At 32.2% G+C, this 24,155-nt stretch overlaps 2 protein-coding genes and 1 pseudogene across 2 annotated transcripts; 1 reads left to right on the top strand and 2 right to left on the bottom strand.

Annotated features, from left to right (window-relative positions):
• Window positions 1–1,931: 1,931 nt before the first annotated feature.
• On the bottom strand, window positions 1,932–8,676 carry LOC130948624 (protein indeterminate-domain 4, chloroplastic-like). Its single transcript, XM_057877421.1, has 4 exons — window positions 7,801–8,676; window positions 7,170–7,566; window positions 3,584–4,995; window positions 1,932–2,256 (listed from the first exon to the last, which is right to left on the bottom strand). The coding sequence occupies exons 1-3, from the start codon at window positions 7,952–7,954 to the stop codon at window positions 3,633–3,635; spliced, it is 1,914 nt and encodes a 637-aa protein (XP_057733404.1). The 5' UTR covers window positions 7,955–8,676; the 3' UTR covers window positions 1,932–2,256; window positions 3,584–3,632.
• Window positions 8,677–14,885: 6,209 nt separating this feature from the next.
• LOC130950280 (proteasome subunit alpha type-5-like) lies at window positions 14,886–17,945 on the bottom strand (annotated as a pseudogene).
• Window positions 17,946–18,915: 970 nt separating this feature from the next.
• LOC130951943 (pentatricopeptide repeat-containing protein At2g35130) lies at window positions 18,916–22,414 on the top strand. Its single transcript, XM_057880703.1, has 8 exons — window positions 18,916–19,100; window positions 19,174–19,352; window positions 19,439–19,671; window positions 19,851–20,100; window positions 20,514–20,659; window positions 20,878–21,083; window positions 21,246–21,370; window positions 21,592–22,414. The coding sequence occupies exons 1-8, from the start codon at window positions 19,048–19,050 to the stop codon at window positions 22,176–22,178; spliced, it is 1,779 nt and encodes a 592-aa protein (XP_057736686.1). The 5' UTR covers window positions 18,916–19,047; the 3' UTR covers window positions 22,179–22,414.
• The last annotated feature ends 1,741 nt before the right edge of the window (window positions 22,415–24,155 follow it).

Below are 24,155 nucleotides of genomic sequence, written 5' to 3'. Positions count from 1 at the left end.
TAAAAGCTTGCCAATTGCCATTTACCTCTTCTGGGGTAATGATTTGCTGCATTTACTTCAGGAAATGGGGCGGCGCCAGTTGGACGCGCTTCATGATTTTTCAATAACAACTCATTGTTGCGTTCAGCAACAAGGAGGCAAGAAATTAACTCATAATATTTTTTTAAACCCTTTCTCTCGATACTGCTGCTGCAGGAGCACATTCGAGGCATGGAAGGTTGAGAAAGTTTTCTCTAACATATCATGATCAGTTATTTTTTTCCCACATAATTTCATTCGTGAGGTGATTCGAAACATTGCAGAATTATATTCATTTATAGATTTAAAATCTTGTAGACGCAAGTGCGTCCATTCATATCGAGCTTGAGGAAGTATCGCCGTTTTCTGATGATTATACCTTTCTTCGAGGTCTTTCCAAAGATCTGCAGGATCTTTTAATGTGAGATATTCATTTTTCAATCCTTCGTCAAGATGACGACGAAGAAAAATCATGGCTTTAGCTTTATCCTTCTGGGATGCATTATTTCCAGCCTTAATGGTATCTCCAAGATCCATTGAATCAAGATGGATTTCAGCATCTAATATCCATGATAAATAATTGTTTCCAGATATATCAAGAGCATTGAATTCAAGATGAGAGAGTTTCGACATAATGAAAAATTGTTACCTGAGTCTTCCTAAAAGTTTGATCAGAGTCTCGTGCTGATAACGTGTTGTAAAATAAATAAAAGATATAAAATAAAGATGTATAAATAGAAGACTCTAGTATTAAAATAATTAGCTCAATAATATTTATATATATATAATAATATTATATGTTGTATTGTGTATATATATACAAAGATAGAAAGAAGTATTAAAAATAAAAAGAGATAGAATTGCATTTGTTTACTTTTACTATCTCAATATAATAAAGATGATTAATATTGCTATTAATATTATATGTAAAGAGTAATAGAAAATAGAATTTAAAATACTTATAAAATAAAAGAAGAGAAAGAATTGTAGTAGAAATATAAGGAGAAGAGTATTTGATTGTAACATAAAGAGAGAATATGTTTCTTATTACTTGCTTATGTTGCTATGTAAAGGCTAAGATCATTCCTCTATTTATACAAATTCAAGGTTCACATTTTCAAAGGTTAGAAAGCATGCACTGCACATTCTTAAATGCATGTACTTTTCAAGAGTGCTTGCTGAGTAGACATAGAATGGATATGGACATCCATATCATAACAGATTTAATACATTAACTATTTGTAATTTAGACTTCTCACCTAAATTCCATGTAATTAAGAGAAGTTTAAATATTACTTCTAGAGCCACAAAAATCTCGTTTTCATGATAATATTGAGGAACCAATCAATCTTTTAAGAGGTCTAATAAATTTTAGTCACATGGAATCTAAGCAAAAAATTCAAATCTTAGTAAGTAAACATGCAAAATAAACACGCCATTTACTTGCATACCTATTTAAGATTTTATTAGACTAAGAGATTACTTAAAGCTTTTATAGTTAATCTAAATAAGATTTTGGTGATTTTATCAAAACACATCATTTTTTGGGTGAACACTTTTTGGGACAAAGCCCAAAAGAAGATTATCACAAACTATCCTACCGAACATGATAAGTTGATATTAAAAAATATGCTATATTATACAATGAAGCCATCCTTTTCTCATTTGTTTTTGGACCTGATGAAGCCATCCTTTTCAAAATGCTAGTTAGGTCTAAATTTAACGGACCCAACAGATGGCCCAGAACATGCCCAAGGCATTCAAAAGAGCAAAGCTTTATGATGTCTTTTACCATAACATCATTCAGCAATCAGTATATTTCCGACCAAAGAAATAAGGAAGCATATGATATCAAGGGAGTGAGGGACCCATTAATATCTAAGTTGTCCAATCACATTGATGCTTAAAAAGCATATGATCAAGGTCATAACTGGTGCTCTAATTTAAATATGTAAATATAACTAATGTGTCGTCCAATAACAGAATCTATAAAATTAAACCACGAAAATCTTGAAACTAGTTTTGCTTATAATCCTAATTGGAGGGGGGGAAAAAGGGAAAAAATAAAAATAAAAATAAAAATAAAGATGTAACAAAGTCGAGCAAGCCTAATTCGCTTGCGCCATTAGTAAAGTCCAGGAACTCCCATATGATTCCAAGTTACTGCTCTCAAAAGGCGAGAACTAGGTGAAGCTAGGCAGTCATATTTTAATGGATCAAGTTGAAAGTTGAAACCCCCTGCAAACAGCGGAACCATGAATAATTGGATTAAACTGATCTTGATAGGTGAAACACTAAAAGGAATAACTTCATAAGAGAAGAGGAGGAGGAGGGAAAAGGGGGGGGGGGGGGGGATCATACTTCATAACAATTAAATAGAATCCCATATTATGACAATTTGTAACATCTTATTAAACAAATTCTTCCTATTATAATATATCATTATTAGTTGGGATTAATCTAATTTAATTGACATGGATATCTCTTGCAATGAATGAAAAAATTGAAAATTACTATTGTGGAACGAAAGCTAATTTTGGCTCAGCTTAAAAGAAAAGAAACATTAGTAAAAATATAATTTCTTACAAGTAATTAACAAATTTAGCTATCTTTTGTCTTGAAATACATTTTAATAAATATGATAATAATTTGTTTAAAACCTTTGATATATTTAATATATTAAAATATAAAAAATCGTATCTTTTTATAACTTTTAATAATTTTTTTATAATATTTTTAAAACACGTGTAACACTCATAACAAAAAATTGCATCAACTAAATAAAGTTAAACAAAACAGATACCAGTATAGATACATACGTAGGATAAAGCTCGTAATTTTTTTTTTTTTTTGGGTGACTATAAAGCTCGTAATTTGATAATAATAATTATTATTATTATAATTAAGCTAGCATTTATTGTCACGCACATTGAGAAATGAGAATTACTATGACACTAAAAATGACGACTGAATTTATGGAATTGGTCCAACATCAAACATTCCCTGTAAGTACTTAACAAAATTGTCAAAATATATTTGTTTTATGTTTTAAGATATATGGAGGGTGCAGGGTATAATTAATATTAGAATAATAGATATAGATAATAATAGATATGTATAATATAGGTTGTATGATGTGGCAATAGCATGTTGATGATAAGAGCAGATAGTCGTTGGGTCACAGTCACACCCCACCAGTTAGGCACTACTCGTGACTCTGCCAACCCAAAATATATCCAAAAATGAAAGAAAATAAAAACCAGAAGACAAGAGAAGAAACAAAGTACTGCTCAACGTCGCTGTCCACCCCATGCAAGACAACTTGTCAGAGCACACCCTTTTCTGAACATCATTTTTATTTTACTATTTTCTCTCTTTTTCACTAACTTAACCCAAAAAGCAGAGCATCTTTGTAAATAACATGGACCAATGAAACAGTAAGCCCTACCCCACCCCCTTCCCTACTTACTTTACACACAATTACCAACGAAATCCCCTTTTAATCATGTCATAATAGTAAATATTAATTAATAATTATTACAGTTTAATCTTAACGTTGACGTACCTTTGTACTTTCTTTTACGCTGAAGCTGATCATGTTTTTTCTTTTTTGCTCACTGAAAATTCCCTCCTCCACCGCCACTACTACCGAAAGATTGCCCTGACGGCGCAGCATTACTATTCCTTTCAGCTTCCATCGAGCTCAACGTGAAGCAATGTTGTTGCTGTTGTTCTCTTCGAGAAACTCCTCCTCCACCGCCGCCGCCGCCACTGCTCATGGTTCTAACCATTTGACCAACACCGAGAAAGTCCCTAGTGAGCCCATCGGAGCCACCACCAATGCTCACTCCATGCAGCTTATGCTCCCTACTGTTTGAGCTATGATCGTATGCATGATCAAACCCAGCCATAAGCCCTACAGAAGAAACTCCACCGCTTTCGAACATGGAAGAAGAGTGTCCAGCGGAAGCTACAGTGGCAAACGAGTTCATCAGATCCTGGAGGTTACCCTGCTCGCTCCCTGACCCGAATATGCTTCCATAGTTTGCTGCAGCAGCAGCATTGCTCACCATTGTTGCCGCCCTCAGGTGATGATGATGATCATGAGGTGGTTTTGCAGCTGCGCTGGTTGTGGAAGTGACGCCGAAGCTCTTGAGGAGTGAGGCGGTGCTGTTGCTTGTAGTTGCACCCATCTGTGCTGCTTTCTGAAGGAGTGCAGTTGCGGACATGTGAGAAATGGAACCGCTGTTGTTGTTGTTGTTTGTTTCGAGGGAATTGCTGAAGAGTGATGGTGCAGTTGATGAGGTTGTTTGGTGCATTATAGCACTTCCACCTGCACCGGTGAAGAAACTGTTGTTCCCTTCATTGTTGTTGTTGTTGTTACCATGCTGATCAGAGAAAGAGTTGTTGCTGCTGTTAGTGCTGTTGCTTGAAAGGAATGGAAGGTTGAAGAGGTTACTGTTATTATTATTATTATTATTATTGTTGTTGTTGTTACTACTATTATTATTATTAGCTCCTCCTCCTCCTCCTGATGGAGAATTATTATCCATGCTGTTGTTGTTATTGTTGTTAAGATCAGATAGTTGCATGAGTCCCTGGTGGCCATGGAAGTTTTGATGATCATTCATGAAGAATGGTTGATGGTGTGAAGTTCTAAAGGATGATGGTGGTGGTGGAAGCATGTGATGGTCTAATTGACCGGTTCGACCACTAAGACGCAAGAGATCAGTGCTAGATTCTTGCATGGCGGTTGGTATCTGTTGTGGACCCACACCCACACCTACACCAACACCAACACCAACACCAACACCAACACCCATACCCATACCCACCTGAGATAAGCCTAGGGCCATGTTGTTGTTGGTGCTTCCATAAAGGTGGGTTCCAATGGCGTTGTTCAGGTTCGGTGGCTGCCTTGCACTTTCTTGAGCCAATGCATCGCAGAAAGCTCTGTGGGTGATGAAACTGTCTCTCCTGCATCATATATCACATAGATTTTTTAATGATAATGTTGTAATAAGTGGTAGCTATGATGATGTAGTGGTAGTAGTAGTAATTTTCATTTGTACTTACTACTATTCATTATCATCAACATCATGTACCTATCATTGCAGAATATTTTTAGCTTTTGTTTTCACTACACTACATACACTGTACCCTAATTATAATGATGATATAAATATAGCCGTACATGTTTCAGAGGTAAAATAATGTACATTGAAATCAAAACCTTTATAGCGACCCAAAAAACAAATTTGAAGGCAAAACAATAATGTTTTGAGATAGTATAATTAGGAGCTGTAATTGGATTAGGTAATGAGTATAAATTTGATTTGAGTTAAAAATCATTAAGGCGTAAATTTGCTAGACAGAATATTTAATAATAAGACAAAATGCAATTTTTTAAATAAAATAATTATTATTATATATATCAGCTATGGGATATATAGAATTTTGGAAGTTCATCATCATGAAAATTGATTAACAAACTATATTATATATTAAGAATTATTTCATTTATCAGCTAGTTAATAAAAATGATCAGTTGCAACATTCTTAGAGCTTTCAGGTTCCGTTGGTTTATTTTCCTGAAGTATAAAATAATTCAAGATGAAAATTATTCCTCAGGAGACTTTTAATAACCTCTTTTTTCTTTAAAAGAAAATGCATAATAATGATACAGTTAACTACAGAAACGCTAAGGGGGAAAAAAAACAATGGAATTTAAGCTGTCACGGATCCGTGAAGTATTCATGAATTACTAGAAATAGGACTTTGGCTTTTCCATGTAGAAGACAGTGATAACCTTAACTCCAAAATCCCGTAAAAAACATTAGCATTGGGGAATAAAACAATAAATATCTTAATTAACCCGAGGACAAATATTTGCGTGTCTTTATGAAACGGGTTTAGTTATACATATAAGTATATCTCAACCAAAAAGAAAAAAAAATGAAGAAACGGGGTTGAAAGGAGTATATATATAGTTGGACAAAGTAATAGTGTGAAAAACTCAACAAGTGATTAAGATGGTAACTAACTTAAAACTCCCAAAAAGACATGACTAAGATAGAGACCGGTAGGTGAAGCAATTATTCCAAAAGCTTACTTAGAAGCTTAATCAATCAATTGGTTTTGCCATATTAAGAACTGTGTGTGCAATAAATGGAACAGGAGAATATATTGAATGTTTAGGAAAAAATGGATCAATAATCAAAAGAAACAACGATCGATAACGGAGGTTATTATATTAGCTAGTTTGTGTTGAATCTGGAATGAGGTTTGACTCCTCCTAAAGCCATCAAAATTGTCAACAAGATGAGATCAAAATTGTCTCAACTCGTTATTATTAGGCGGGTGCAGTTAAACTTGGAATATTATTATATTAAAAAAAGCAGTAACACAAAACAATGAAAAAATTAATTACAGTTACGTTTGGATAAAATTAATAATTTAGAATGGTTAAATAATAATTTAACTGGATATGAATTTATATCGAAATAAAACAGAGAGGAAGGGAGTGAAATTAGTTGATTAGGTCCTAACATTATCATGAAAAGGAGCACCTGCAATTCTGAACACATCTAGCCAACCCAGAAGAGAACAAAGCTTGTATAACAACACAACACAACACCCCACACTTACATTACATTACTCTCTCTCTCTCTCTCTATCATCTCTTCATGGCATAGCAACACGTGAATAGAGAAAAAAAAGGAGGAAAAAAAAAAGAAAAAATAAGCGGTGTTTTCGAGGTAGAATGAAAAAGGTGGAGAGAGAGAGAGAGAGAGAGGAAGGAGGGGGTGCTGTTCCTCCGTGTGTATGTGTATATAAATGTGTGTGTGTTTTTATTTTTTACTGAAACCCGTATGACCATGGCAGTTTCCATAGACCATTCACGTGGGGTGGGATGTTTCCTCCATAATCGTACCAATATTTCAAAGGAAAGAAGATGACAAAGGAAAGCATACGAGAGAGAAAGGCAGCAAGAGAGAGGACAGAATCTTAATCAATCAAATTCAAAGGAAACCAAACTCAATACACAACGAAAGCATCTCAACCCCTTTCCTAAAAAAAATAAAATTAAAAGAATCTAACAAACCCTAACCCCAAATCCAAATTAGTTTACTAATTGAAAAAATTGTTACCTGGAGAAGAGAGTTCCACAATCACATCTGTATTCTCTAGTGCCACAGGTCTTGGAATGAGCTTTCCAATCGGATTGAACAGCGTACTTCTTGGAACACTTGTCGCACTTCCACTTCTTCTCGCCATGTTTGCGAGAGTAGTGCTTCTTGATGCCAGTGAGGTCACCAAGAGCACGAGAAGGGTCATGGTGGACGCATGTGGGCTCAGGGCAGAGATAAACCTTCCTCTTAGGCTCTTTTGTAGTCTTCTGCTTAAGCTTCCAAGGCAGGTTGTGTCCTCTTCTGTGGAGCTGTAGGTTTTGCTCTCTTTGGAACCCTTTGTTGCATACCTCACATATAAACCTGTTTGTTGCCATTAGGGTCTTGGGAGATAGTGCTATCACCTCCGCATCTGGATCTGTACGTTACCCCCCAAAAATGCCAAACAACAAATCATTACAATTATTCTATTTTTTTCTAACAATTAGGGTTCACTAAAATAAATCACTAAATAATATAATTCATATCTATATATATATAGCTAGACAATTGTGTTGTTGTTGCTGGGAAATGAAATGATGAAGCCATGAAGGCTTGATTTTAGAGATTGGATCTTTTTTTTTTTTGGCGATAAAATTTTGAAGATACTTGCTTGGGGTTCCAGGTTGATTTCGTTTTTTCTTCTGCTGTGGTGGTGCAGATGAGGTGGTTGAAGATGATGGAGGCAAGGAATGCTGTTCCTTCATCTGGTTCTGATCTTCTCCTCTAAATCCAAACAGCGATGCTGATGAAGATGATTGCGCCATCTCTTAAGAAAGCAACTCCTCCCTAGCTATAATAATTAACCTTCTCCAACTATATCTATATGTATATGAATATCTCTCTCTCTTTCTCTTTCTCTCTTCTGCTTCTTCAACTTCTTCAAACTTCCAAAACTGAATCAGAATTCTGGATAACCCGCATGCAATTCGGTTCCTCTCTTCAATTCACGTAAATCGCAGCAATTAGAGAAAAGAAAAAAGAAGCTAAAGCAGAGAAATAATATCTGAGCTGAGGCAGAAGCAGCAAAAGAAGGAGGAGAAAAAGCAAATCAGCTGCTCCATGAACACTATTACTTGATGATGATATATATATATATGTGTTCTTTCTCCTCACAAGGTTGGGCTTGTGTATGTTTTAAATGAGAAGTGATGAAAACTGATATTATTAGTGAGAGTTTCTTCACTGATTTGGTGTCATGCAGATACACCAACACATATACACACACGGCAATTTTTTTTTTTTGGCCTTCTCTTTTTCCCCTCTCTCCTTATTATTCTCTGCCTTTTTTCGCTCTTGAAAAGCTTTTCCAGATTTTGCTCACATCTCTCTTGTCATAAATTAATTTTTCTTACGAATATGAAAAAATGGAATTAATTGTAGAGAGAGAAGGTAAGGCCTAGGGGTCGGTGGACCCAATCCTTAGCCGCATAACGACATGGGATATGTGAAAGCAGCATGAAACAGCTACACCCCTCTCTCTTCCCCTCTCTCTCTCTCTTTCTATCTCTTATTTCGTATCTTCTTACTCACTCCCAGACAAAGTTTCACTCATCATCCAGCCCCACTGGACCTCACATACAATTCAAATCCAAAACTAAATTATGTAATAAAACTACTATAACCGTAAAATAATAAGCGTTGGTTAATTAAGTAAATTGAACTAAGCAAATTAAATTAAATTAAATTAAGAAAGGATATGTTTGTGTATATTTTTTTTGGTGGGAAAACAAAACACCTGATGGTTGATTGGAGGAAGGGGGGCTGAATGACACTGTTTTTGTCTGAAATTCAGCAGAGGCAGAGTGTACTACTGTGTGTGTTACCGTTTTGGGTCACTGACATGGAAAGGGAAAAAAAATAAATAAAAAGGTTATGATGCTTCTTTCTTCTCTCTTCTCTTATGTTGTTGTTGTTGTTGCATGCAATGGCATCTATGGCTATGGCTATGGCTATGGATGGTTAGATATGGTTGGTCCTTGCAATTCTTGCTATGGTGAGAGTCACAATCATGAGAGGGCAATTTGGTAATTTACTATGGCAAAATCACAATCAGAAGACCCAAGAAAAGACCTAATCCAACCACTATAGATAAACAAATCACACAGAATTTTTTGAGAATCAGGGTGTGCTTGCTAACCTCACTCACTGTCACTTGAAGCAGAGAGACAGCTGAATTCTAAGCCGTCGATCCTGTGGAGTAAGATTAAAAAAATTAATTAAGAAACTAAAAATTGGGAATCACTGTCAATTGGATCTTTGCCTAAGATATTACCATGGAATAGAATAAAGTGAAATTTGTGCTTTTCGGGAATTATGAGGTCGTCTACTGACAGGGATAGTTATTAATATTATTCTCAGCCCAGTTTTTTTCTTATATAATTGGTTTTGTGAAGACAGTTTTTATTCCATTTCTACTTCACCTTGTTGTCCTTTCTCTAATTTTAAATCCTTATTTTATTGAGGGAACCAATGCTTGCAAGGGGAAGCTGTCATTCTTTGAAAATAATGACACCTTAACCGCAAATAAGATTTTTGAGTCCCTTGTTAATTAATATGATGAGATAATTATAATTAATAAAAGTCTAATTTTGTGAGTCAATTCAGATTCAGAGCACACTTATATATTTTTTAGTTTTTGAAATAACAATGCGTGGTTATATATAATATATAATTATTTCTAAAACATACATTCTTTCTCATGTACACAAAGGATTATAAAGCATTGATCAGTCTCATTACTATGACTTTAGCTTTAAGCAACTCTTCTTAACTACCATAGAGTAGTAGAGTACGTAGCTCTCCGTCTTCAAGTTAACCACTGTAAAGTAATATTTGAATTTATTTGAAGAAATTTCGTTAATATGTAAGGACACATTTTAATAGTATGATAATATAAATTTTTTATTTTTTTATATTTAATATATTAAAAATTAAAATGTATTTTTTAAATAAATTTGAGTAAAATGTTTGTTTTTATAATAATAATAATAATAGTAAGTATAGTCCATATTTATTTCCTAAATTGAACTTCAAGTATTAAATGATGAGTTGACGAATTTAATTTTTGTTATCTTTATTTTTAATGGATTTAATGAATTTAATTTAATGCAGTGGCGGCATATTCTCTTATTTTATTTAATGAATTTAACTTAATAGAAAATTTGAACCAGATTTAAAATAATAATGAACTTAGCATACTTTAAAAAACTTATTAACTTATAACCATACAGATGTAATAGTAAATACTAAATACTTGTACTGGATAAATCTCTTGTAAAAATTATTGATCCAAAAGAAAAAAAAATATATATAGAAAGATATGACGGAGCAACAACATAGCCTTATATACGAATTAATAAGAAATCTTATTATCAAACAAATTAACAAGTAATTACGAATCCTTAAATAGATTTTAGTATCTCAATAGATTAATTTTTGGTTTATCAGACTAAAAAATATAGTGAAAAATTAAAAAAAAAATATTTATTACTAAGTTGACTTTAATTATCAATTTTATTCTCTAATTTTCAACCCATACAAAATTAAATTAAGAATTAATGTAAATTTATCTTATAATATCTATTACTAAGTTGACTTTAATTATGGAATTCTAATTCTTCTGATCTCTAATTTTCAACCCATACAGAATTAAATTAGAAATTATTAATGTAACTATGTAAGTTTATCTTAATTTCTATTTTTATCTAAAAACAAAAAAAAATATAAAAAGAAAAGAAAAGAAAGAGAAAAAGAATTAAACCACATATATCATTTTGTTTTATTTTGAAGGGAAAAAAATGATTTCCAAAACAGTCAACCTATGAAAAGCCATATAAACAGGCCAACAAAAGTTCTAGTTAGCCACCTTTTCTAGACTTTTACTGCAAAACCCATATGAATTTGGTGAAGTTATAGCAGTGTGCTGCTGGCTATCAATCTCAAATCAAAACAAGATGCATTTTAAAAATCATTTTGAAGTTGAATGAGAAAGAATCCCAAACAAACCATTAATGATTTTTCTATTTATGAAGTCCCCATCACCGTTTCCCTTTGTTGGTTTCTATCCTGTTGCCATTCTTCTAGACAAAATTCCAAAGTGCAAGAAACCAAGTGAAAATACTTTAAAGAATTATGGGTGTGTAATATAAAAAGATAAGAGCCTGCATCCGTAACTGTACTGCTACATTGTTTACTCTCAAAAACTCTAAAATATTCAAGCCATGGAATACCAAAACAGTCAAATAGGATTAACTAATCTTAGTTTCTTAATCATATAACCTGCTCTATATCATATAAAAACATATATTTAAACTCAAACAGTAAAGGTTTTAATTTATTGTATCATATACACAAAAAATTAGGGTAAAGTATTATTTTGGTTTTCAACGTTTGAGGTGAATCTTAATTTGATCTTTAATGTTTTAAACGTTTTATTTCAGTTCTAAAAATTTTCAAAACATCATATTTCAATTTCAAAAAAGTGTTAAATGAATTTAATATTGTCTCACCATTAAATTTGACACAAAAAATTAGCATATTGATGAGCAAGTAACATTCGATTCAATATATAAATAAAATCGATTCACTGACTATCACTGATATAAAAGTTTTTTCTCTAATTTTGAAATGTTAATGGTTGATTGTTAGAATTTAGAGTTTTGTAAAAAAAGAAAATTGCAAAAAAAAATATTACAAAAAAGCATTAATTATATTTTTCTAACACATCAAAGAAGATATAATTAACTCGCAACATTATTAATGTTTATGTCACCCATTTCATTAATTATTAGTGTCAAATTTACTAATAGAACCACATTAAATCTGTTTAAAACTTTTTTATAACAAAAATAAAACATTTAAAACGTTAAGGATTAAATTAAAATTTGACCAAAATATTGAAAACCAAAATAGTATTTTATCCAAAGCAATAATAATAAAGGAAAAAAATATAAATATATAATTAAATGTAATAATTATGTGTATGAATTGAAATTTATTAATAATAAAAAAGAAATAGACAAAGACTCAGGTGAGATGAGAGTAGTGCATTAGAATTGTAGTAGTGACAAGTCATAGAGTTGAAGGTGCGAGCCTGCTACACGAAGATAGAAGAGGGTCTCCTCCAAAAGAGGGACACGCACTCCCCAGTATAGCGGCGGCGTTTTCTTATAACAGTTGTCTTTTCTCATGGTTTCTACTCTGTCCTCTTCTTACTAACTACGATCCAAACTTGTTCATCACGTACCCAGTCAGGTATATTGAAATTGGTCAAATACCTTTTTCGTTATTTCTGGTCAAAATGTTATGTAGGAGAGATACATATATACAGCAAGGAAGCAAGGATCGATCAATATCTGTACTACGTGGAAAACTAATGCATGGAAACATGAAAAACAGGACTTCTTAACTTTTACTAGAAGATAATTTGAAAACAGAAACTAATAATTTTGAGATAAAAAAAATTAGAAATGGAAATAACTTTTTGAGATTTCTGATAAGTAAAAACTTATTACTTTTGAATTGTAATGATTTTACTAAATTAACTTTAATAACTGTCAAATATTAAATCATGTAACAAATTATTATATACTTATTTTTGGAATTATATTACTCAAAAATAATTTTTTGGTAATTCTAAACAAAATAAATTGATTCTCATATAATCGATTATTTTAAAATATAGGTATTCAAGTAGAAATGATTGAAATAAGGTCAATTTTAAAACGTTCTCAAAAACATCGTTAGTAAAATTTAGATATTTAATAAATAAATAAATAAATTATCATATTTATATATATATGTACTGTGTAGAGTACTATCTATGATCTTTTAATATGCACTTTCCTAGCAATTGTAATTTACTAATAAAATTATGTATACATTCCATACATACTCATTTGTTTGATTAGGTAACTTTAACAAAAAAAAAACTTAGAAGGCAAAAGAACGAAAACAAACAGGGACAAAGTAAAAAAAAGGAAAAAAAGAAAACTAAGTAGAAGCGTCTTTCTTCAGAGCATGAGGCAATTTAACTCTATTATTTTCTTTTTTTTTTTTGGTTTTTATAGTATTCTCCAACCCTACGTATTAGAGTCTAATTTCTTATGAATCTAAATTCTTTTTAATATTTTTTATTGGCTTATAAGTTACTACATACATATTTATTAAAATCGAACTGAATTAATTGGTTCGATAAAAAAACTAATGGACCAGACTTTATATCGGTCTGATCTGATATATGGACCATACAAGACAAAAAAAATCAGAATAAACCGATAAAAATTAGTCAAATTTGGTAAAAATCAGTCTGATAAAACCGCTTAAAATTTAAAATTTTTTGAAAATGCTTGAGATAGAATTCGAACTCCTGTCCTCAATAAGAGAAATGTCCTTCATCAAATAGTTTACTTCTATAGTTCTATTTAATAGATTTTAATTTTAGTTATAAACTCATTCATTCTTAAATTAATTATATTTTTATTTAACAATAATTATAAATTCATATATTTTTTCTTTTTATAATTATGTAATATCTATTAATATTATTTTTTAATAAATACTTGTAGTATATAATAATATAATAGATATAAACTAATTAATAAATTATTGAAATTTAAAAATAATAGTTATTTTAATATAAAAACAAAATAAAAATATTTATAATAGAGTAAAATTAACAAAATACTTATTGTTCATGCTTCATATTATTTTGGAATAGCTAGATATTCTTAAATGGTAGTGAAAATATATATATTAAATTTTAATTTAAAATTTTTTATTATTATGTTTTTTTATTTATATAAGACTTGGTCAATCGGTTCAACACAATTGAACTAGTAACCCAATAACTTAACCAATTCGATCATATGGCATAACGTTTGTTTTTAAAAAAAATATATTTCGTATCCTTTCGTTTTTCCCCTTTTTTTTAACACTATCATTTCAATGGTGAGCCCTGGCCTATACATGCTTATTAATATTTTATAACCAAGAAAAACCCCGCTATACAAAACAAATTAACGTCCAATTAAATTAGTAACACTAGTAGATTAATAAACACCAATGTAATTATGACTAAATTTTAATTTTTTATTAATGTTACAATTTAAAAATAAACAATAACAAAACAATAGAACATTAATTTATTGAATTTTTGGTGAAATATTTTAATTACTAGTTAGTTCTAGTTTTATCATGTGTCTGGTAAGCATTAACCGGAATTAAGATATGTTTACCGTATTTTTTTTTAAAAGAGAAGAATAGTTAACATAGGAAAAAAGAACATTCACGGAACCGTCAACAAAATGAAAATCTACATTATATTTGCAATGAATATTTTTTTTAAAAGAGTGATCAACGTTCATTAGCCGTGACAGTCGAACCAACAAAAATTTACAAGTTCCGATGTTAATTTAAATAATTCCGAAATGCTCAGTAAAGTCATCAATATCACGGCAAACAATCTCATGAGAGCATATTCATGTGGCGTTTCCAAATTGTCCAATAAATATATAGTAACTAAACTGAATTTAGCAAATTGGACACTTGAGAATCAGATAGAGAGTACAATTTGGCCACAAGTGTAGTATCGAAAAAGTTTGAGCGCAAAGCTATTAAAACAGACTGTAGGTAAGGCATGGATGGGTTCAAGGTATGGGAACAAATGGCAATGATAGCAAATCACACAAAAGGAATTCATAGGCGACTTATCACAGCTTCCACCTCAGCCGGAGTATAAAGATTAACTTGCTTCAGAATGGATAAAGCAATAGTCTCTGCTTCTTCAAGAGTAAGGTCCTGTATAACATAATATATTTATATTAACATCATTTTTTCTAATTTTCATGCTATCTTGATAGGACGAAAGGATAATCCTTCAAAGGCAAACAGATGTCAGGGGCGATAAAAACTTAATTGTTAAAGAAGATGCTAATTTGGGCAGGAATGATGTACGGCAATAACTTATTCTTTGTACAATTTTCATTCTATCAACATCCCATTTATCCATGTTTCGGCTCCTTTTTCAATTTTTATGAACTGTTAGGAGCAGAATAAAAAGTTCAGAACAATTCACTGTAAGGACATGGATACCTTGTTGTATTGTTCTTGCAGAGAACTATCTGCTCCTTCTGACCCTGATCCAATAGCTTTTGCATTGCATTGCCAAAATGTGCCAGATGGGTCAGTGTAATATCTGCAAAATGAAAATCTCACTATTACTAAGAGTAGTGTCAACAGCCAACAGGATCAGCGGCAATGAACAAAACAATTATCATACGGAGACCTGAGCCTAGAAGAATATAAAACCTATATTGTGCATTATTTTCTGTTTTTAACAATTAGCTGCATTACTTTAACATGAACACAAGTACACAACATCTGTTTACAACTGACTTGAACAATAATCTGTTTGAATACAGATTTTTATAGTAATTAAAGGTACACCGGCACCAAATGACTTTCAAATAATAACTGCCCAAAGTTAGTTTTTTTGGAGCAAGGATATGGCCGAATTGAAGGTAAGACAGGAGAAGTAGTAAAGGCAACACTCAACATGGTTAACCAGGTCATTAATTGTTCAGACTTTTTTCCCTCAATCACTCATACAAAAGAAAAACATAACATACAAGGAATAACATCAATTCAGAAAAGATCACACGTCTCAGATTCATACACATAAACTAGGTCCATTGCTCAAGTGAAGGAAAGAACAAATACTTACAAACTAGGTCCATTCTCATCACGTCCAGCAATAAGAAGAGAAACTCCAAATGGTCGAGACTGTCAAACGGAAAAATAAATAGCATGTGTCATAAATCAACGTGCAGAAACAGTGACGACATGTTGCAATCTAATACAAGTCATGAGGCGTAAACAGCACGATGGGAGCAAATGAATGTAACTAATGATTTTACTGCTAACATAAATGAATCTTAAGGAACGCAAATGATATATATTCTATAAAATTCAACAATTCAACTTATGGTGAGATTTTCATGGGTTCCAAATCTTTCAAACTACTATAGTCTCTTACTATAGGACCACCCCAGGAGCAGTATCTATTTCAACAATTGATGGAAGATTCCGATACATGTGCACCCCCACACTTGGAAGTAATAATAGCCCTCCATATATCTCGGTATCTCCAATAAACATTCATCAAATGCAACATAAGAGGCAATGGAATTGGTAAGAAACACATGAATTCAGTTAGCAGGACAAGTTCATGAAACGTTGTGCATAAATATAAAACTATGAGCCATAACAAGGTAGACATCAAAGCGAAGTTCTTTACCATGGACTCTTCATCGCCTTCACCAAAACGCAAGGCCAAATCACAAAGTGCTTGGGTGGTAGACTCTACAGTCATCGGTTCACCATAGGAGAACCTATGATTCTGTAAACAACAAAAAAAATATATATCAATCATAGGATGCTAGTTCCTGAGACAGATTTTAAGAAGCATAAGATAAACTTCAATTAACCAAATATATCACAGTGCAAAAGGGAAGTGATTACAGCAATACAATCAAATTTCTTAAAGCTACATAATACCAAGGTGAAAGAATTAGTGGTTTATTGTTGTATGTAAAACCTAACAACAAATGATCTAATCCTTCACCACAAAAGAAATATAATCTCTCTCACCAAAACAAAAAGGAGTAAAAAAAAGTATCAATTTTACAGCATTTTTTTTATGACATACAATACGTGACTGTGCATTCACGGTATCAGTTGTATAACATTACTAAAAAGAACACAACAAATCAACCATTAACAAAATGCAGCAGTACATCCAAAACAAAATTCACTTTATGCAAAGTATCAAAACTTAATATTGTGCATGTATCTTTCCTAACATCATCAAATTGTGTAATGAGAACTAGTCAGTAACAGCACATTTCTGCCACAAATGTAATTCAATAGCAAAACAAATGGAGAAAGGCCAGACCAGTAGCGGTGAAGTGATACGCTTTTCAACTGCAAGGACAACACCGTGTTTTGTCTTCAACCCAATAGCAGTTGAACCCAGCTGCAGTCCAATAAAAGAAACATCATTCACAAACACGCACATAAGTCCTCAGCAGAAGAAATGAAAGTTTAGAACAACACCTTTTGGAGCACTAAACCCTATTTTCCCCCTAATATATGGGACTTAGTTGATAAAAGGGAGAGGGAAGTAAGAGATCAAGGGAAAAGGGCATACCTTGATGGCCTCAATTGCATATTCAACCTGAAACAAACGGCCTTCAGGAGAAAAGGTGTTGACTCCTCGGTCATACTCGGTCCTATTCACCCAACACAATTAAACCAAACAAAATCCCAGCAGATTCAAAATTCGAGCATAAAATCGAGCAAGAAGTAAGGCAAAAAAGAAAATCCCTGAAATGCATTATGGAAAAGAAAAGAGGTTTACCTTGTGAGGAACATCTTCGATTTGATTCGATGAAAATACTGCAGAGAAAGATGGAACGAAAGGATTAGAATGATAACAGAGGGGAAACGAGAGTGAGAAGAAGAAGTAATTAGGGTTTGGGAAACTGTGAGAATCAGAGAGGGAATTACTTACCACTTACCCAAAAATGGCTTCAACTTCCTCAGCTTATACTGTGTCTTGATCTTTGCGCCTCTGAGGAGTGAAGAGCGGCGATGTGGGCTTTTGCTTATTGTCTTGGCTTTGCTTTGCTTGCTCAAGGGGTCTGTGTTGTGTGTCCCATCTTGTAAAAACTAAAAAGTGAAAATTTTAAAAAATAATTAAAAGAAATATAATGAAGGAGATGAGAAAGGAAAACCGAAGATGTGAGACAGATTAGGCCCAGTCAAAAGATTGGGCCGAAAAGGCCTGCATCTTTTATGAAAGAAGGAGACGATAAAGGAAAAACGAAGATGTGTGACAGATTAGGCCCGGTCAATATGTCCTAATCCAGGCCCATGATTTTAGTGTTTCAATAGATTGGGCCGAAAAAGCCTGCATCTTTTATTAATGCCTTCTTTTATAACAAAACCTATGTTGATTGTTGGGTAACGTAAATCCAGCACAAATAATGGTAGTGTTGACTAACCAACCCGAATTGGTCAACAACCCATTGACCCTGTTATAAAAATAAAGATTAGAATTTAAAAAATAGGAAGAAAGATAAGAGAGAATAAGAGATAATTTTAAAAATTATTGCATTATACACAAAAAATTTAAGAAATATTTATAACTTAAAATCTAGTTCTTAACTAACTCAACTAGGGTACATCTATAGTTAACCCAATAATATATTTACGACAATGATTAACTATTTATTTTGTTATTTATATAATTTTTTTAATAATGGATTAATCACTGCTTTCACTAATATATATCAAAGAATATTTTAAAAAGGTTAATGATAGTATGAAAACTCATGATTAATTATGTCTCACCGTCACATTAGTAAAAAATTTAACTAATACTAAAAAAATATTAACTATTTTTTAGAAAAAAAATAAATTATTATATTTAACTTCAAAAGTCATTTATTCATTTGGGGTTTACTCCAAATATAAAAATATATGACATCCTAAAATTATATGGTCCCAAAGAAATGGTTCTTTTCAAGTTATGAAATATTTTTGCTTAACATGTTGCTATGCTAAGATATTTATTTTCTCATGGATATTTACTCCTTATTTCATTTGTCCATATATTAAAAGCAATTACAAAACTCATTTATCTCACCTTAACTAAAACCAAACAAGTTCCTTTCCAAGAAAAACAAAATCCAATTTCATTATCCAAAAACTTGGACCTTCTCCTACTACATGCCTTAATGCAAGTTCAAATCAAATTATCCATCATTTCAGTTTTATATTCCATTATTTCTCATCTATGTTACTAAGTAGTTATGACATGGCCCCTTGCATTCAACACTTATGCTATAGGTAGGGAATGTTCATTTTAAAATTTTGTTTTGAAGTGGCACTGAAACTTATTATCTGGTTCTGTACTTTGCAGGCTAAATTCTTTATGCTCAGTGAACCACACATTGATAGAACCAAGAGCTGAATTATCTGAATGGAAAGCAAATGATGCAAGTGGTGTGGCTCTTGAGAAGTTCAAAAGGGACAGCGTTTACATTGACAAAAGTGGCAAGTTAAGGAACTTCAATCACAAGAAAGTGTCCAGGAAAAGATGTAAGTAGAAAATGTTACTTTTTTTTTTGGCATTGAATGAAAGGTGTTTGATGAAATGTGAGTAATACTTTTCTGTGTACCTGCAGGTGGTTCTTTGAGAGGAAAAGGTTGGAAATACGGTTCTGGTTTTGTTGATGGGATATTCCCAGTGTTAAGCCCCACTGCTCAGATGATTGTGGAGTTTGTTCAAAAGGGTGTTGATTCTGATAGCATTTGGCGTTCACTTGATGTTTTCCCTGCATCTCTTGACACATGGGATGATATTGTTAGTGTATCTGTTCAGCTTCGGATGAGGAAACAATGGGATGCAATAATTTCGGTGAGGAAATAATGGAGAATTCCACTCTTATCATATAGCAACGAGACACTTTTTCCTTGTTTTTGTCTTACATTTGAATCAACACTAGCCAACTCTCCTGTTTTTTACACTGAATGTGTTGGCCCTCTAGCATTCTCCTTAATGTTATTGGTCATAACAAAAAAAGAATATCTTTACAGATATGTAGATGGATATTGGTTAGAAGCTCCTTCAAGCCAGATGTTATATGCTATAATTTACTCATTGATGCTTATGGACAAAAGTTTAAACACAAGGAAGCAGAATCCATATATCTAGAGCTTCTTGAGGCTAGATGCATTCCTACAGAAGACACTTATGCCCTTCTTATTAAAGCCTACTGCATGTCTGGCCTGCTAGAAAAAGCTGAAGCTGTCTTTGCCGAAATGCGAAATTACAGCCTTCCTTCAAGTATGTTCCTGACCTAACTTGTTCATCCATACCGAAATAGAAACATGATAAAAAAAATTTTGGACTAGAGATAATGATAAACATAGAAGTAGTTTAATGCCCAAAATATGTCATCCACACAAATGTCTCTCATGGTTGGAACTCCCTATTATAAACTTTCAAAGTGATACTTTTCAATTTTCAATTCTGATCAGAGAAAAAGGTTTTCATGCCATCTTCTCTGCAATATGTGGTGAGCATCTACTTACAGAGTTCAAGCATTAGAAAGAGATGAGAGATATAAGAAGTGATATGTACATTTATGCATCATGCTTATTCACATTTTTTAGGACAACTTACATATAGATCCACTTATATCACAGGAAATTTGATATTCTAAAGTAGCTAACCCTTTATCAGAAATGAATACTCAGGTGCTGTTGTATATAATGCTTATATAAATGGATTGATGAAAGGAGGAAACCCTAATAAAGCAGAAGAGATTTTCCAAAGGATGAAGAGGGATGGATGCAATCCATCAACTGAAACCTATACCTTGCTGATAAATTTATATGGAAAGGTGAGCTTTATTAAACATCATTTCAATTTTTTTTAAATTAAAACTATATCTCCTTCAATTTGACATCATAGTGATTTTTTATTTGGCAAAAGCTGCTCTGTCAGATGATAATGCCTTAAAGAATGTTGTTTTGCTTGATGGAGCATTCTTCACAGTTTTGGTCATTTGCAAATAATACTTAATTCTGTTAACTGGTTTGAACTTTTAATTTAATGAAGGCTGGTAGATCCAGCATGGCCTTAGAAGTGTTCAACGAGATGCAAAGCCACAAGTGTAAACCTAACATTTGCACATACACTGCCTTGGTGAATGCATTTGCTAGAGAGGGGCTATGTGAGAAAGCAGAAGAAGTATTTGAACAGATGCAAGAAGCTGGGCATGAACCTGATGTATATGCTTATAATGCCCTCATGGAAGCTTACAGGTTGTTATTGATGACTTTTTATACCCTTAAACCGTTTGTTTCGATTCATAAAGAAAAAAACTGAACTATATATGTTTTTCAAGGTATATATTAATTTCGCATGTGGAATTTGTAATTTTAGATCTAGGGGAACAGAACATGATATTTTTGTGTCGCCGGCAGTCGTGCAGGTTTTCCTTATGGAGCTGCAGAGATTTTTTCACTAATGCAGCACTTGGGATGTGAACCAGATAGAGCCTCCTATAATATCTTGGTAGATGCATATGGCAAAGCAGGTTTTGAAAATGGTAAATACCTACCATGTTAAGTTGTCATTTTGTTTTGCTTATTCAAATAATCTTTGGGACAATCTAATGGATTTAACCAAAAAATGTGCATCATATGTTTGAAAATAACATTGCTTCAACCCATTCTCCATTAGTTTAAGGGAAGCAAAAGGAACATAATGCTTTGTTTTACGGATTCAAGTTGATTCCGTTATTCTTTTTCTGTCTTATCATCAATTCAGATGCTGAAGCTGTTTTTGAAGATATGAAAAGAGTGGGAATCACACCAACAATGAAGTCCCACATGGTACTTTTATCTGCCTATTCAAGAACAGGAAGTGTGAGCAAATGTGAAGACATTCTTAACCAAATGTGTAAATCAGGCCTAAAACTAGACACTTATGTTCTCAACAGCATGTTGAACTTGTACGGCCGGTTAGGCCAATTCACGAAGATGGAGGAAGTTATGGCAGTTATGGAACAAGGATCATATGTAGCTGATATCAGCACATATAATATCTTGATAAACAGGTATGGACAAGCTGGATTCATTGAGAGAATGGAGGGAATATTTCAGCAGCTGCATAGCAAAGGTTTGAAACCTGATGTGGTGACTTGGACATCACGCATTGGAGCCTACTCTAAGAAAAAGCTGTATGTGAAGTGTTTGGAGATATTTGAAGAGATGATTGATGCTGGTTGTTTCCCTGATGGAGGAACAGCTAAGGTGCTTCTTGCAGCATGCTCCAATGAAGAGCAAATTGAACAAGTTACTACTGTGATTAGAACAATGCATAAGGATATTAACACTACTGTTTTGCCAGTCTAAATTGTTTGAATATATTATATAATTTAGTTTCAATAACGCTTAAGAGACCATAAAAAATCAGTCTAAACCGTTTAAAATTATTTTATTTAGTATTTATTAATTACTGTTAGGGCAGCACATGGATCGGACGCTAATTATCCGCATCCGATCCGAATTTTGTGGATATTGTCCAATCCGCAAAGCTATCGGATCAGATCAGATCCGATCTGCACTATACTAGGATCAGATTGCGAATTTGTCAGTGATATTCGCTGATCCGATCCCCAGATCCACACGTCTCATATAAATAACATAATTTATGATATCTTGTTTTAAATTTTTTATGTTGTACTTTAACTTAGAATAATTAAACTTAAATATTGTGTTATTATTTTTTTTTTGTTATTCAATAGAACTTTTATGATAATAATTTAGGAGTAAATAGGGTTAAACAGGTAAAAAATTATTTTTTTGGACATTTTTTTGTAAAAGCAATGAAACAGGGTCTTAAAACAGTTTTTTTTTTTAATTATGCAGATATATCTGATATCCGCTTGCGGATCGGATCTGACCTGAAAAACTGCGGATATTGTATTCCAACTGATGAATGTAGTGTGGATTGGATAGAATTATAGGCTATATCCGATCCGATCCGTGTCCAGTTCTGATTATTGTTAGATTAATTACATAATATTAAATGTAATAATTATATAATTATAAGTAATAAATTAAATAAAATAATTTTAATTATTGTTTCTTTAACATTATCGATCAATTTTGCGTGCGCTATGTTCTATTGTTCCTCATGCTTGCTTGCTCGCTCGCTCAATTTCATGCGATCTCGCAAGTGTGAAGTGTCCCTATATATACACACACACACGAGATATTTAATGTTTAAATAAGATTGTTTTTCTTTTGTAAATTAATGTGTACAAATATAAGCCAATGAGTTATTTAAGATGTTCCGGGTTTAGATTTTTCTATTTTTGGTAAAAAAAAAGTCCGTAATGGTTTATTTGGCAATTGATTTTTACTGTAACTTAACATTTTTATTAGAAAAATAAGTTATTAGTTGATATTTATATTTTATATCCGAATACATTGCAAAAAAGTGAGAAAACTAATAATTAAACGAGCTAAACCACTAAAAAATGCCTCTAAATTTTATTATCGACAAAAAATTTTTTAATATTTAAAAACATAATAAAATTTATATTTGTGAATTGAGATCTTCTATATTAACGGAAAACAGTAACCTAACATACGTAATTTTTTATGTGACAATTAATAAGTGAGACTATAGAATTTAAACATTGACAAGTAAGTCATGTCACGTTTTTTTTTTTTTTGTTAATAAAGCAGGTATCTGATCATGAATAAATATTTTTAGCATGTTTTAAATTATTTAAAGATATTTTTATTAATAATAAATTTAAAAATATTTTTATGAGCACCAAGATTTTTTTGTGATTTACCCAATTAAACAATAATTCTTTGTGGTTGAATCAAATATTGTTTAACATACGCAAACCCATCCTAGCACGAGCAACACCATCTTCTTTCATTCATTATTTAATTAACTCTACTTGTGCAACTATACCCTCGTGCAGCACGAGCAAGAATAAACAGCTTGGGAAAAATTTAATTTGTCCTATGTTACCTAACCTTGCCACAAAATTCTTTGAAATAATTAGTAACTAGTAGAGTTGGAAGTGAGTCAAGTCAATTCATGAGTTAGTTCGAGATCAACTTATTAATAGCTCAATAAGCTAAGCTCATAAGCTAGTGAATCGAATTTGAGCTTGAAATTGAGCTCATAAATTAAATGAGTCGAGCTTGAGTTTGGATAAGCTCAGCTCATTAGCTCGTGAGCTGACTCGATTATATATATATATATATATATATATATATATATAACCTACATACATTTAATCTATATTTTTAATATTATATATATACATATGAAATAGTACTATATAATTATATATATTAATGATT

This window comes from Arachis stenosperma, chromosome 9 (assembly GCF_014773155.1).
Source record: "Arachis stenosperma cultivar V10309 chromosome 9, arast.V10309.gnm1.PFL2, whole genome shotgun sequence".
Taxonomy (NCBI): Eukaryota; Viridiplantae; Streptophyta; class Magnoliopsida; order Fabales; family Fabaceae; genus Arachis; species Arachis stenosperma.
This window is presented reverse-complemented; position numbering and strand designations above follow the sequence as displayed.

What these genes read in the sequence shown, in the direction of transcription:
- LOC130948624 (XM_057877421.1), bottom strand. Translation starts at nt 7,954, where the DNA reads ATGGCGCAATCATCTTCATCAGCATCGCTGTTTGGATTTAGAGGAGAA. An exon ending in AAATCAACCTGGAACCCCAA is followed by an intron (nt 7,567 to 7,800) that starts GCAAGTATCTTC and finishes GGTAACGTACAG; the next exon opens with ATCCAGATGCGGAGGTGATA. An exon ending in TGTGGAACTCTCTTCTCCAG is followed by an intron (nt 4,996 to 7,169) that starts GTAACAATTTTT and finishes TATATGATGCAG; the next exon opens with GAGAGACAGTTTCATCACCC.
- LOC130951943 (XM_057880703.1), top strand. Translation starts at nt 19,048, where the DNA reads ATGTTACTAAGTAGTTATGACATGGCCCCTTGCATTCAACACTTATGC. An exon ending in GAAAGTGTCCAGGAAAAGAT is followed by an intron (nt 19,353 to 19,438) that starts GTAAGTAGAAAA and finishes GTGTACCTGCAG; the next exon opens with GTGGTTCTTTGAGAGGAAAA. An exon ending in CAAAGCAGGTTTTGAAAATG is followed by an intron (nt 21,371 to 21,591) that starts GTAAATACCTAC and finishes TCATCAATTCAG; the next exon opens with ATGCTGAAGCTGTTTTTGAA.